At 36.1% G+C, this 14,694-nt stretch overlaps 2 protein-coding genes across 3 annotated transcripts; both read left to right on the top strand.

Annotated features, from left to right (window-relative positions):
* Positions 1-5,984: 5,984 nt before the first annotated feature.
* On the top strand, positions 5,985-6,950 carry LOC121968107 (VQ motif-containing protein 4-like). The gene has a single exon (XM_042518610.1). It carries the CDS (start codon positions 6,115-6,117, stop codon positions 6,811-6,813), a length of 699 nt encoding a protein of 232 aa, XP_042374544.1. The 5' UTR covers positions 5,985-6,114; the 3' UTR covers positions 6,814-6,950.
* Positions 6,951-9,524: 2,574 nt separating this feature from the next.
* Positions 9,525-13,767, top strand: LOC122056033 (probable transcriptional regulatory protein At2g25830). 2 transcript variants are annotated; one of them, XM_042617788.1, is made up of 8 exons: positions 9,525-9,679; positions 9,765-9,898; positions 10,709-10,770; positions 12,335-12,491; positions 12,552-12,829; positions 13,089-13,209; positions 13,380-13,477; positions 13,560-13,767. In XM_042617788.1, the coding sequence occupies exons 1-7, from the start codon at positions 9,595-9,597 to the stop codon at positions 13,470-13,472; spliced, it is 930 nt and encodes a 309-aa protein (XP_042473722.1). In that variant the 5' UTR covers positions 9,525-9,594; the 3' UTR covers positions 13,473-13,477; positions 13,560-13,767. The 2 variants fall into 2 exon arrangements, with proteins under 2 accessions (XP_042473722.1, XP_042473723.1); XM_042617789.1 differs by having other exon boundaries at positions 13,380-13,495; positions 13,600-13,767.
* The last annotated feature ends 927 nt before the right edge of the window (positions 13,768-14,694 follow it).

Here is a 14,694-nt window from a genome sequence, read left to right as displayed (position 1 = left end):
GATCCGCATCCGTTTCCGAAGGGTCAAACCCCTTAATTTAATTAATTATTTAATGCATAAGTTAGCAAAATCCAATGTTCGGATCAAGTCACTTCTAAAGGAGGTAACATACCTTAAAGAAGTGACTAATATCGAATCCTTGGCTGACCCTGTTCAGACTGGAATCTCAACTCAAGTCTAAAAACTTGAGGAAGAGAATTCCAGCCTGAAAAGTTAAGTCAAGGATTTGAAGACTACATTGGAACGATTTACACTGGGTTTCAAGAATCTTGACTTGATTCTTGGAAAACAGAAAGTCGTATACAATCGATCCGGACTATGATTTAAAGCTAAAAAGAAACATCGGTCTTATTTAGCGCTTATTAACAGACCGAATAGTAAGATAGTCCAAGCATGGGTATCTAAGCCCAACTTGGTCAATCAAGTTGGACTTGGTCAATATTGAGTCCCCAAGGATCAAGTACATTACTTTGATAGACTATATCGAGACCATGATCCAGGGGGAGCCAATAGAAAAACTATCTTAATAAATAAATAAAATTGATTGATGATTGTTTATTTATTTTCCTTATATTAAGCATGTTTAGATTAGGATAGATTAAGGACCTAGACGTAATTTACACTTGTTCAGGTAAACCTAGGGATTTCAAAAAGAAAATTAAATATGTAATCTCTTTGAGCGGCTCTATCTAGGAAGTGGTGGATGATCCCATACCCAAGAATGCCTAGTGCCTCGCCATGACCTGAGAACCAATCTTTGAAATACATATTTAATTGACTAATTGGAAAATCTAAGCTTAACTCAAATGTAAATTCATCCTTATAAATAACCTAAATTAAAGATAATCATCTCACAAAATTACTTAAGAGTACCTAATTGATAACTTAGAATCGGGTGAGATTGATCTAGGTTCAACTTAGTTCAAAATTAATTCAATTTAATCAAAATAAATTCAATTTAAACAAAATTAATTCAATTTAATCAAAAGTAATTCAACTTAATCAAAATTAATTTAATTTAATCAAAATAAATTCAACTTAATCAAAATAAATTTAATCTAATAAATTCAATTTAATCAAAATCAATTCAATTAAAATTAACGTAATTAAGTTAAGCTTAATTAATTTAATATACCATCTCACAATCACCCATAGGGATACCATGTTTTGATCATTTAGATTGGGTGAGATGGAAAATTAAATTGATTTCAATCAAAACTATCTTCTAAATCCATTAACTTGACTCAAATCAAATACTTTATGTAGGAACTTAAAGATTTGGATCAATGGATGTTAGATAGTAGATGCTCCAGATATATGACTGGAGATAGATTGAAATTCAGTAAATTAAAACTCAAGAACCTAGGGTCTGTTGCTTTCGACAACGACGGGGCCCTTAAAGTAATCGGAATAGGTAATATTCAATTAAACTCCGATTTTTACATTCAAAAAGTATTATTGGTTGACCAATTTAGCTTCAATTTACTTAGTATTAGCTAGTTATGTGACTCAGGATATTTAGTCACATTTTCAAAAACTGACTGTATAATTAAGAATATAAATAATCCTCAAATTACACTTAAGGGAATTAGGAAAAAGAATATTTATGCTATAGACCTACCAACTTCCTCGCTAGAGTGTTTATTAACACAACAAGAGGAAACTGAGTTGTGGCACAGGAGACTGGGTCATACTCATACTAGACTCATTTCAAAAATGAGTTAAAATGGTCTAGTTAGAGGTCTGCCCAAATTAAAATTTATTGAAAATTTAACTTGTGATGCTTGTCAACAAGGTAAACAAACCAAGTCAAACCACAAGTTAACCAACCTAAACAGAACAACTTCAATATTTGAGCTCCTTCATCTAAACTTGTTTGATTCACATGGAGCCAAGTCACTAAGCAAAAATCAATATTGCTTAGTAATAATCGATGACTACTCAAGATTTACTTGGGTAAATTTTTAAAAACTAAAGATGAAACTTTTGAAGTATTTAAAATCTTTTGCAAATTAATAGAAAATGGAAAAGACACTCAGATAAAAAGAATTAGAAGTGACCATGGGGGAGAATTTGAAAATCATAACTTTATTGAATTTTGTGAAATTAATGGGTATAAGCATGAATATTCTTGCCCTAGGACCCCCCAACAAAATGGTCTAGTAGAACGTAAAAATAAAACCCTACAAAAAGCTGCTAGGACCATGTTAAATGAATACAAACTATCTAATCAATTCTGGGCTGAAGCAATTAATACAGCCTATTATATACAAAATAGAATTTTAATTAATAAAAGTCAACATAAAACACCTTATGAAATATATTATAATAAAATTCCTAACCTAAACTATTTAAAAGTATTTGGGTGTAAAGTATTCATCTTAAACACCAAAGATTACTTAGGGAAATTTTCATCAAAAATAACCCCAGGAATATTTTTAGGGTACTTAACAACCAGTAGAACATACAGAATTTATAACAAAAATACCCTAAAAGTTGAAGAAACAATAAATGTAATATTTGATGAAAAAAATAAAATACCCAATTTAATAAATAAAAATAATAATACAGAAAATGTTAACTCAAGAAATATAGAAGATAATGAAGAAATTATACTTAAACCTAGTGACTCACAAGAACCAATTACTAACCCAAATATAAAGCCAACTAGAACAAGTACTAATCGCCTATCTGACCAAATTTTGGGTGATCCAACTCTAGCAGTCAGAACTAGGTTATCCTATAGGAATCTAAGTCAGATAGCCCTTATTTCCAAAATTGAATCCAAAACTATAGATGAAGTCCTACCAGACCCAGACTGGACCTTAGCAATGCAGGAAGAGTTAGCCCAATTTGAAATAAATCAGGTCTGGGAATTAGTACCTAAACCCATTAACAAGACTATAATTGATACTAAATGGGTTTTTAGGAACAAATTAGATGATCAAGGTAATATAGTTAGAAACAAAGCAAGATTAGTAGCCAAAGGGTTCAACCAAGTAGAGGGGTTAGATTATGATGAGACCTATGCCCCTGTAACTAGACTTGAATCCATTAGAATGCTACTGGCCTATACAGCACATAAGGGATTCAAGCTATATCAAATGGATGTAAAATCCGCATTTTTGAACGGATTTATTAAAGAAGAGGTATATGTAGGGCAACCCCCAGGATTTGAGGACTTAGAACATCCAAATCATGTCTTTAAACTAAAAAAGACCCTATATGGACTAAAACAAGCACCTAGGGCATGGTATGAACGTCTATCCAATTATCTAATATCTAAAGGATTCAACCAAGGTCAAATAGACCCAACTCTGTTTGTAAAAACCTTAGAAAATGATATTTTTATAGCTCAGATATATGTAGATGATATAATTTTTGGCTCAACTAATTCCAAATTTCTAAAAGAATTTACCAAATTAATGGAAAATGAGTTTGAAATGAGTCTAGTAGGTGTTCCTAGGTTTACAAATTAAACAAACAAAAGATGAAATTTATATTTTCCAAACAAAATATGCGAAGGAATTAATTAAAAAATTTGGAATGAAAAATTAAAAAAATATTAATACACCAATGACTACCAACATTAAAATTGACTCAGACTTAGAAGGAAAATCAATAGACTTGAAATACTATCGAAGTGTGATAGGAAGTCTACTGTACCTAACTGCAAGTCGACCAGACATTCTTTTTGCAGTAGGTATGTGTGCAAGATATCAATCTTACGCAAAAGAGTCACACTTAACTTACGTTAAAAGAATACTTAGGTATATTAAGGGAACCTTAAATGTAGAACTATGGTACCCTAGGACTTGCACCCTTGATCTAACTGGCTATTCTGACTCAAACTATGTCGGGTGCAAACTAGATAGAAAAAGCATAAGTGGTAGCTGTCAATTTCTAGGTCAGTGCCTAGTAAGTTGGTCAAGCAGAAAGTAACACTGTATTGCCTTATCTACCACTGAAGCTGAGTACATAGCCCTAGGAGAATGTGCATCTCAATTATTATGGATGATGTATACCATAAAAGACTACCAATTAGAATATCAGAATACTAAAATTTCAATTGATAATATAAGTTCAATCAATCTAACCAAAAACCCAATTCACCACTCTAGGACCAAACATATTGAAGTAAACCACCATTTTGTAAGGGATCGCGTAGCTAAAGGTGAAATTGTACTTAACTATGTTGAGTCCAAATCAAACATGGCTGATATATTCACAAAACTCTTACCTGAACTTGAGTTCAATGCACTTAGAAGACAAATAGGGATGCGCTTAATAGAATAGGATTTATCTTTACTTAAAAATTTTCTTTCTTTAAATCAGTTTGGTTTTAAATTTGTTTTGAAAATTCTAGGAAAAAAAATATTTTCAAAAATCCCAATTTCTTAGATTTTCAAAACTTGGACTTAGCATATGCATTAACTCTAGAAATCATATTCCCCTAATTTCCGGCCAGAGCATCTCACAAGCATACTAAGTTTACCTTATTTGTGTTTGAAAAACTTAGAATGGGATGAGATGCATAAGGTATAGTCTAGACTTCAGAACCACTTGTTCTCTTCTCTTCCGATGTTATTATACTTTTCTTTTTTCCAAAATGTCCTTCTTTATACACAAAATTATTCTATGAAAATTATAATTATGTGATTTAAAAATTTATAACAATTATATTTATTAGATGTAATAATCTTCTGAAGTCAAATGGTATAATGAGAAAGGGTGGAGCCCTCTGTTATTCTAACCTCGACTTAATTTGGGATTTAATGATGTTAAAAAAAGAGCTATAGCTCAAATTTATAAAGGTATTCATAGTCGTGAAATCTTTCCATGAACTCCTTTAGTATATCTAAAGTAAAAAATCTCACATATCCTTTCAGTATAAAAAAATCTCTCAACAACTCATTCATAAATCTAACACTTTTTATTATATATATATCTTTCATGTTTCTATTCTACATTATATATAATTAAATTTTAATAAAATTTAAATTCACATATCATTAATATAAAAATTAAAGTCTCCTAATTTTTTTAAGATTTTATTTTTTATTTTTAATAAAAATATTTAATAATTATTTTTAAAAAACAATGAAGAAGTGGCTCTGTGTTCCAAGCATAGATCTCCTGGACCACTTTTTTATGGTCCAGAGGATGTGCCACTCGTATTTACGGTCGGATCGTGACAGCGATCCAGTCGTAAATTGTTGCGATCCCTTTCTGAGTTCACCGTCCTTACCATGTTATAATTTTTGTTCGGAGCGGGCGGCCGGAGGTCGCCCGGAGGCCTCCGGTGATAGATAAGTGGTCAGATTACTGGGCAACAAGCGAGGGTATCCTTCGGGTGGCCTCCGACCGCTCGCTCCGAACAAAAATTATAATCTAGTGGGGACGATGAACCCAGAAAGGAATAACAATAATTTACGGTTGGATCGTGATCACGATCCGATCGTAAATACGAATGACATATCCCTTTGATTATAAAAAGTGATCCAAAAAAAATTACCTCCTATGTTTCTCCTTATTAACGAAGGAGTTCCCTCCCCTATGGAGTCACTTTACAATGGAAGCTCCGTGCAGTATGGATGCTCTTATAAATAAAAGGAAGAATATATGTGAAAGAGAGGAAGATAGTCCAGATTTTCTTAGCTGGATCAATCCGGGATCCACCCGGGGCTGACTTCTTATATTGCGGTAGCTTTAGAGACTCCTGCTTGAGAGTTTCTCAAGGCACGATCCTGATGAAATTTTGAAAACCAACAATAGATTTAGATTTTTTTTTTTCTTCTTTTTTTTTTTTTTTTTTTTTTTTTTGCCCTTTAACAAACAATGTAAAATAAACCAAAAAAACAGAAGTTAAAATAGTGGTAGATTAAGGAAACTCCCAATCCAATCAATGCAACAGGGCAGGTTGTCTACCGAGTCAACTTGCCTCATACCTTTTAATAAATGCCTCAGTTTGACTTTCTCCATAAACTTCCATAAAGCGACCACCTCAGAATCCATTCCTCTGCACAAGAGCAAGAACAGCATCTAAAGAGAAGAGGAAGGAGACTCTCCTTTCCTCTGTTTCTTTTGTTCTTAAAAATTGGATTTTTATTTTTAATGGAGAAAGAGATCCGATCTCCGAACTCCTCGCCCTCCAGCAGCAGCAGCAGCAACAATGGAGTGAGCTCATCGCCGGCGCCGGCGCCGATGGTCACTCCGAAATCGACGCCGAGGTCAGCCGACGCTGCGAATCCCTACCCTACCACGTTCATCCAGGCCGACGCCGGATCCTTCAAGCAGGTCGTCCAGATGCTGACCGGCTCCTCCGACGGCAAGCAGCCGCCGCTTCCGCGGCCCGCCAAGAACGGGATCTCGTCGGCTGTGAAGGCCACCGGGCCCAAGAAGCCGGCTTTCAAGCTCTACGAGCGCCGCGGCAGCCTCAAGAACCTGAAGATGATGAGCCCTATGATTCCCAGCTGCTGGAACCGTGATTCCCCCCTCGGCGGCTCCGCCGGGTCATCTCCGCGCAGGCAGCCGACGGAGATCCTCTCGCCCAGCGTGCTCGACCTGCCCTCTTTGACCCTCAGCCCCATCTCTCCCTTGAACACGGATTCCTTCCACCGTTCGCTGCCGCCCAATCCGCCTTCGGCGTTGGCGATGTCGGCCGAGGAGAGGGCGATCGCCGAGAAGGGATTCTACCTTCACCCTTCGCCGCGGACCACGCCCCGGGATGCGGAACCGCCGATGCTGCTGCAGCTTTTCCCGGTGACTTCTCCGCGAGTGCCTTCCGCCTCCGTCGCCGGCTCTTCTTCCTAGAGATGAGATGCTCATTTCCTTGGCAATTCAATTTGTACAATTTGAGCTCCTCTCCATTGAATTCTGCAATTCGAGCTCTGACCTTGATCCATCATAATCTCATTTTTATCGATCGGAAATTCTATTGTTCATCTGTATGAATTAATTCCAGTGCTTCTCGACATCATAGCTTAAGCAATAAACAACTCTCAAATTGTGATTTCCATCCTGTTTCTTCCACCAAAATTGATGCTTTCTTGGATGGACAACCTGTGGCCGTGACTTTTCTGATTTCTGCAACAGCGCAGAATTGCAGACGCCATGAACAATTTTGTGAACGAAGAGAAGCAGTGTATCCGTCACTTTGGAGTGTGTCCGTCACTTTGGACAAATTGCCGACAGCTCTAAGATTCCCTTCTCATTCACCACACAGGTTGACGTCGAAGTGAATGCAAGCTTTCAGTAATCAGAAAATCTTCTGTAGAGATTGATGATGCCTCGTACCTGAGTAGCTTTACCATGTTCAGTTACATTGCTTCAGTTGAGTTCATCTGAATTAGCTTAGCAGTATTGGCAAGCATTGATGCTGTAGATGCCATTTGACCTCTCCATTACCTGTTCTTTCAGCTGAAAATTGACTTTGCTGATCTTCTGAAACTGTCAAAGCTGATAGATCAGATCAAAGTTAAGAACACATAAAATGCCGTTACTTTCCATTGGAGATGAACACATACAAACTAACCAATTGTGGCCCATTTTCAACAGGGTTGTGGTTTTAAGATACTTGCAGGAAATGATGATTGAGAAATGGGTTGACTTTTGAAACAAGGTTACCACTTTAGAATTGCATTTTCTTATAGATCTAACAAAATCTTATTGATACAGGGAGTAATCGGATGTTCCACGAGTATTGAGACGGTCAATAGTCCTGCCTAGGTCAAAGTGGGGTCAATTGTATCATTTCGGGTTGCTCGAAGCCAGAAAATTCATCATCTGAATCATTACCCCCAAGCAACAACTCAGCTCCATAGATTGGCATCCACTCACTTCTGAGGCTAAGTTCTTCCGACTCCTTCAACTTAGTTTAGCCGACTCCTAGAGCTTAGCTCCTGTGACTTCACTAGATCAGTATATCTGACTATTTTGTTTAGCGTCACCGATTGACATCCATTCGACATTCAACTCAGCTCCACCTATCGACATCCACCCTACTTCTGGGGTTCAACTCTCCCCGACTCTTTCAATTCAGTTTAGTCAACTCTTGCGGCTTAGCTCCCTCGATTTCATCAAATCATTCTACCCGACTATTTTACTAGCGCTAGCAACTAACATCCATTTGGCATTCGACCCAACGCCTTGCTTAGCTCCATTTGATCTCGTCGACTCGACTTCTTGGATTCAACTCTCTCGAGTTATTACTCTGCTCAGTCAATTCTGCCGGTCTAACAGGTAGACACTTCTTGACTTGTATCCATTGTTATGCTTAGCTCCTTCCCTGTTCGGCCTCCACTAGATGCTCCTATTTATAGGACTACCGCTACATTCCTTTCAAGTCCTCCAATCTAATTCTCCTTTTATTTAATTAGCCTGGTCCTTCAGTCCAATGAATCTCATGTCTCATGAGCTAGTGTCATAAGTGGTACAACGCGTGGATTGTCGAAACATATAAAATAGTAAATTATACAAACACGATAGAGATAGATGATATGATATCTTCTTTGCCAGGATATGACAAATATCCCATCACCAATTAATACTTAGAGAGAGGTATTCAATGACAATAATATAAAAAACAACCATTCTCGTAGACAGAGGTCCATGTACATCCTTGTATACAATTACATATATTTATCTATTGTTCATTTTTTCTACCTCTCAAATCAAAATGGCTGAGATAGGACAACCCCTTGTCTCCATTTTAACTCTTTCTTTCTCTTCTTTTCCTTAGGCTTCGTGGACTCCCTTGGCGGTTGGTTCTCCTTTCGTTGTACAAAAACTTTGTCAACAAAGAACAGCTCATCGATGGCTCATCCTTCGATGATCTCAAGCACGAATACTTACCAAGGGATTTCATGGATTTGCAGAGTTTATCCTAGCTAGAGCTATCCTTCCTCTCCTCTCTAAATTGTTAGTTTTCTTGGGAGAGCGGAAAGTAAAATTAAGAAAAAAATTTCGCAGTGGAAAAATTTTGTCATTTACTTTATTAAAATTTTTAGAAGGAAGAGAAACGCAATCCATCAACGGATAGTTTTGAAGCAAAAATCGATCACCTAAAAATAAAATTGAAAATATCGGATGGAAAAAAAAGAAATATATACATGTTTTCATTGACAAAATTACATCATATAAAAAAAATGATGCATGTATCATTTTTTGACTCATAAAATTATATCATGTATCTAAAAAATGATGTATGTATCATTTTTTATTTATAAAATTATATCATATATAAAAAAAATGACATATGTATTTTTTTTTTAACTCATAAAATTACTATGTAGCAATTGTTTATAAGGAGATTTGACTTTATATTATATTGTATTGTTTGCCATAGATTATATCATCAGTGTGTTATAAAATAATTTAAAAAATATATATTTTTATATGGTGTAAGAGTAACTAAACAATAAGTAAAATTAAAGTATCATGGCAATTTACTTTTGGGCCCACTGCTATATCCAATAACAAACGAGGTAAGTTGTCGAGCTGGATAATCCTTGTCTTTCGGCCCGACGGTATTAATAGGATTTAGGGCTTGCTGCGACTGAGGAAATCAGTCGAACTCGCCACGCACACCGCGAGATGGCGAGAGCTTTCGGCGCTGTCTTCTACCGGGTCTCTCTCACGCGTGTCCTTCCTTCTTTCCGGCGCCAGACGACGCTTGAGAGTACGGATACTTCGCCGCTCGACTCCCCCTTTACGGTTTTCCGTAGCGGCTTGAACAATTGAATGGTTTGCTTGTTCTTTGTTAGGGGTTGGGTTTCTGGGCGCGAAGCTGACGATCATGCCTTCCAGTGGGGAGCGTAATTTCCAGGGCGTGAGGCGGATATGGACTTCTCGCCCTGTTTGCATGGGCAGGCGTTCTTGCAAGATCGCTGGAAGAAAGGTGAAAAGTTAATTGTACTACTCACTTTAATTACTTTTATGTAACTTAATGCCTTAGTGAAAGCGGATCAGAGTTAGCTTAATGTCAATGTTGTAATGTTCTATGTCGTGAGTTATAAAAGCTATCATGAGAAAGTAAGAATTACATTCAAGTTAAACTGGAATGAAAGCTAACAGAGCGCTTAGGGGCAAAAGATTAAAAAAAAATACAGAATGTTGAAGATGTTATCACCAAATTTCAGTTGGTTCTATACTCAGTTTTGGTCCTATGTCGCATAAAAAGATCATATGCGTTTTGAGACTTCAATTGGTTTATTGATTTACAAATTTGGTGCATAACCATCCAAGTTTATATATGTTTGTTCCGTCCTTATCTCTAGTTGCAGAATAGTCTAGGTCAACCTGGTTTCTGTAATTCATGTGTTGTTCGAACTTGGGTGCAACATAAAAGTATCTGTCTCATATATGAATGGAAATAGGTGTCCGATGCTTTATTTTCTAAAAGTTTTTATAAATGGTCAAAGGAGGTGTCAAATAAGAAAAGGACATAATAGTGATTGGGTCATTAATAGAGTAATTTTGATAATGATTATAAACTCCAGAGGAAATAACAATCTTTTTCTATGTTATTTCTTTATTTTTAATCCATTTCCTTTCCTGTAGATCAATTTCATGCCTCTTCACTGTGAAAGGGCTGCTGTATTATTCTTATTCCATTTTTCTGACAACTACTTGCATGTAAAATATTCAATTTTTTTTATCAGTGCTGAAAAAAATAGTAATTTACAAAATTCATGTGTTATTTTTGCAGGATGCACAGAATTTGAAGAAAATGAAACGGAATAGCAAAATTGGAAAAGAAATTGTTGCAGCGTAAGTTAAAAGCCCCTTGATTTTTTTTGAAGCTTCTTCTTAGTTATGATATATTGGTTAATCAGTAACTATAGGATCTAGTCAACTTGTGTGTGTTCGAATTGCATGGTCTTCAAAAACCATCAGTAGTTATGACTGCATTGGAAGCTTCACTAAGTAGGTGAAACTTAATGAAGTACTTCTTTAGTTATAGTATGGCACTGTGGTGTTATACTGAATCTTTTAAGCGCATCTGCTCTGTAGTTAAGTTCTGCCCCAGGGTTGCATGTATGAACATGCTAATTCACATGTCTGGGAATTCGTATACATTAACAGTCTTATTAATCCTTTCATGGGCATGCTAGACCAATTAATATTTGAAATTCTATTGAGCATGATTCTCCAAAACTTTTGCTAATGGTCACTACATGAGAAATTTAGATCAAGAAAATAAATTTGATTTCAAGTGTGATTGTGTGAATATAGAAAATCTGGAGTAGCTGCATTCATGAATAGACTAGATCCTTGACTTTTCATGTGGGCTATAAGGTCATTTCATAACTAAGATCAGGGCTACTGTGAGCGTGAAATCATGTTTATCCTCTTATTCATGCAAATCTGCTAAGTATTATGTGGATAGACTAGTTGGAGAGGTTAAGGATATATTAATGTAGATAAGCACAGAAGATATGATAACTAACTGGTGTAGCATGCACAAAAAAGAGGACAAAGTCAACCTCAAGTTTTGTCCTATTACATGTCCTGCAAATATACTTACATGTGTGCATATCTGATCACTCCCAGTTTCATTAGGCCTTGAAGCAACCAAGAAGTTCCATGAAATACCTCATGAACATAGATCTTAAGGATAAACCATGTTATTGATCCCATTTAGTTGGATTAGACATCTTTCTGACATGCGGATATCAAACTAAGAGAGTGTTGATCATCATATATCCCATGAAATTAAACTAATATATGCCAGAATACTTGTTTTACATGGATTTATCTGATATGTAATTAGTATATCCAAACATATTGAATGCATTAATTTGCTCGTGTCTCTTAAACCATCAGTCTCTCAATTACATTTAAAACTAAGAAAAAGAAAGATAACTTTGTTAAAACATATCTAAAACTAGGCTTAGTTAGTGTTCTATCTGGGAAAAGACTACCGATGGGGTTGGAGCCTCTGAGGCACATCATAGCATGGTGATTGTCTTGTACCTCATATTCCACCACAGATTGTGTTAGAGTTGATGTTTTCCCCTGGCAATAAGTGTGAAACCTTGAGCAAGAAGTGTAGTGATACCTCTGTATATTCCCAAATCGCAAGTAGGAGAATTGGTTTAGTATAAACTGGGCAATCAGCTTGAAGTCGAAGAAGGACATGTACTTTATCCTTAATAAGTTAACAGTGACATTTATTTGTGGCAAGATCTCCATTAATTATGAAGGTGCAAGTTCTTCATTTTATAACATTTTATGTTTTCTTACTGATGACCTGTCTCCAAAATTGCAAATTGTACTTTGTCAAAAAAAATGGTGTTAACTTCCTGTTATATTGATTGCATCAAAAATAAAGTATACAAAAAGGAGGTCCAAATCCTACTTCCAATACAGTTTTAGCTGCTGTACTAGAGAAAGCTAGAGAGCTTGAAGTGCCCAAGGAAATTGTGGAGCGCAACATAAAAAAGGCATCTGAAAAGGGACAAGAAGCATATATCGAAAAGTTTTATGAGGTAACTAATTTGTCATTCTAAATTAATTTTTATTATTGATTAAGAGTTACAATGAATCAGGTCTATGGTTTTGGCGGGGTTGGTATGGTTGTTGAGGTTCTAACAGATAAAGTTACAAGATCAGTAGCTGCTGTTAGAGGAGTGGCAAAGGACTGTGGAGCAAAACTTGCTGATCCAGGATCTATCTTATTCAAATTCAGGCGAGCACAGGTCATAAACATAAAGGCCAACGCTGCTGACAAAGATCAGCTACTCAGTATTGCATTGGATGCTGGTGCTGAAGACGTTATAGAACCACCAGAGTATGAAGATGACTCAGAAGAAGATAGACCTGACAGGTACTTCCAAGAACCAAACGATGACATATTAAAGTTTGCTCTTTGGTGTCATTTTATTTGGTGCTTTTCACTTGCTAGTCTAGATAAATCATGATCCAATTTGATGGAACAAAATCAAGCAAAGATGTGTTGTATATTCAAAAGATAGCAATTCAAGTTGAATGCATCATTTTTCAGTGCAGTGGACTTGAATTTCTTAATAGAATGCTTGCATTGTAGTTACTTTCTTGTGCTTCCTAAAATATTTCACCATTTGCAGCTACTACAAGATTGTTACTTCTTCAGAAAACTACTCCTCTATATTATCAAAGCTACGAGATGAGGGCATAGGCTTTGAACCAGATAATGGTTTTGAACTACTGCCATTTAACCCCATTGAGGTACATAGTTTGAAGTAGTTAACCTTGTGTTTGAAACATATGCTAAAATCCACCAATCTACCTTTGCATCTTAAAGTATCATATGCCCTCAAGCAGTGTGTCCTAATTAAGCATCGAGTTTAGTATCCTCCATAAGCTCATTGGTGTTTGTTTCTGAGTTTCTGCTCTAGGTTGATGATGAAGCGATGGATTTAAACAAGGACCTTATCTCCAAGTTACTTGAACTTGATGATGTTGATGCTGTGTATTCAGATCAGAAGTGATCACGGTGATTTCACCCTCACAAGTGGGGTTTTTTATATATATTTTCTATAATATTTGTTATTCTTATATTTTCATAAAAGCTTCAGGTTCATCTAAAGTTGTGCCTAAAACTCACTACCCTCCCAGATTTTATTCACAAGTCAACAAGAAGGCCAATTCCTCCAGACTTAGAGTTCTTCAGTCTCAGGAAAGGGGTTTTTCTTTCCTGCTCGATGTACCAATATATTTATTTGTATTTGAAACATTTCATTCATTTTATCTATGAAATGAGTAAATTCCATTCCTTTGCACTGACTTGAAAGTTTCCCTCCCAACTCCAGTGGCCAAATATAATTTATCGAGACCTGTCATACTTGTTTGACAGGGAAGAAATTACTCTTTATTTACGCCCCCCAATGTGTTGTAACACCAAAATACAATATTTTTGCTCACTTCATAGCATGTAGATCTTGTTGAGATTGTATTCATATCGGCTTGTTTCCTTGACTCATCTGAAAGGGTCAAGATTTGTGATTCCAATATGACATTTTGAATGGGTTGATTCAACTTGACCCTTCTTTGTAAATGTGCCAGTTTTGCTCCCGGGTTAAGAGTGCATCTTCTCAATTTTCTAAGCATTTAAGGATAGAATCTCAGTTTCAGCAAATTATTAGATGATTTTTGTTTAATGGGCGATTAATCTAAGTAGAACGGGTGCTTTTTTGAATTATTCCGGTAGTTTGTGAGAAATTTGTTTGGAGCTCCCAGTCGTTTGTAGAAGGGATTATTTGTATCATAAATTGTCTGTGTGAATATTTTTATTTTGAAAAAAAATATTGGAATCAGGTATAAATATAGGATAATCCGGAAAAAGAGTGTTTTTCAATAAAAATAATGTCATCAACCACAAGACGAAGAGCAAGGATCCTTTGGTCGTCTAAAACTTTTAGCGAAGAGTAGGAATCCTCTGATCCATTTTTTATGGATCAAGTTCTGATTCACTGTCTTGGCCAAGCCGTCAAGGGAGAAGTACGGATCCTCTAGATCTCATCTGTTATACAAGTAAGATCCATAAACAAATCAAAAGTTATGATCCAAAGGATCTGGACTGGACAGGATCCCGCCTGCAAGACGAAATACGGCCCTACTATAATGGGTTAGGTCATAAATGGCGACTAATTATCTGGGCCTGGCCCAAAAATGACTATAAAAGAAAGTCACTTCTTATCCCTTCACGGTCGT

Source organism: Zingiber officinale, chromosome 3B (genome assembly GCF_018446385.1).
Source record: "Zingiber officinale cultivar Zhangliang chromosome 3B, Zo_v1.1, whole genome shotgun sequence".
Lineage (NCBI taxonomy): Eukaryota > Viridiplantae > Streptophyta > Magnoliopsida > Zingiberales > Zingiberaceae > Zingiber > Zingiber officinale.
Note: the sequence above shows the minus strand (reverse complement) of the source record. Positions and strands in the feature narration are given on the sequence as shown.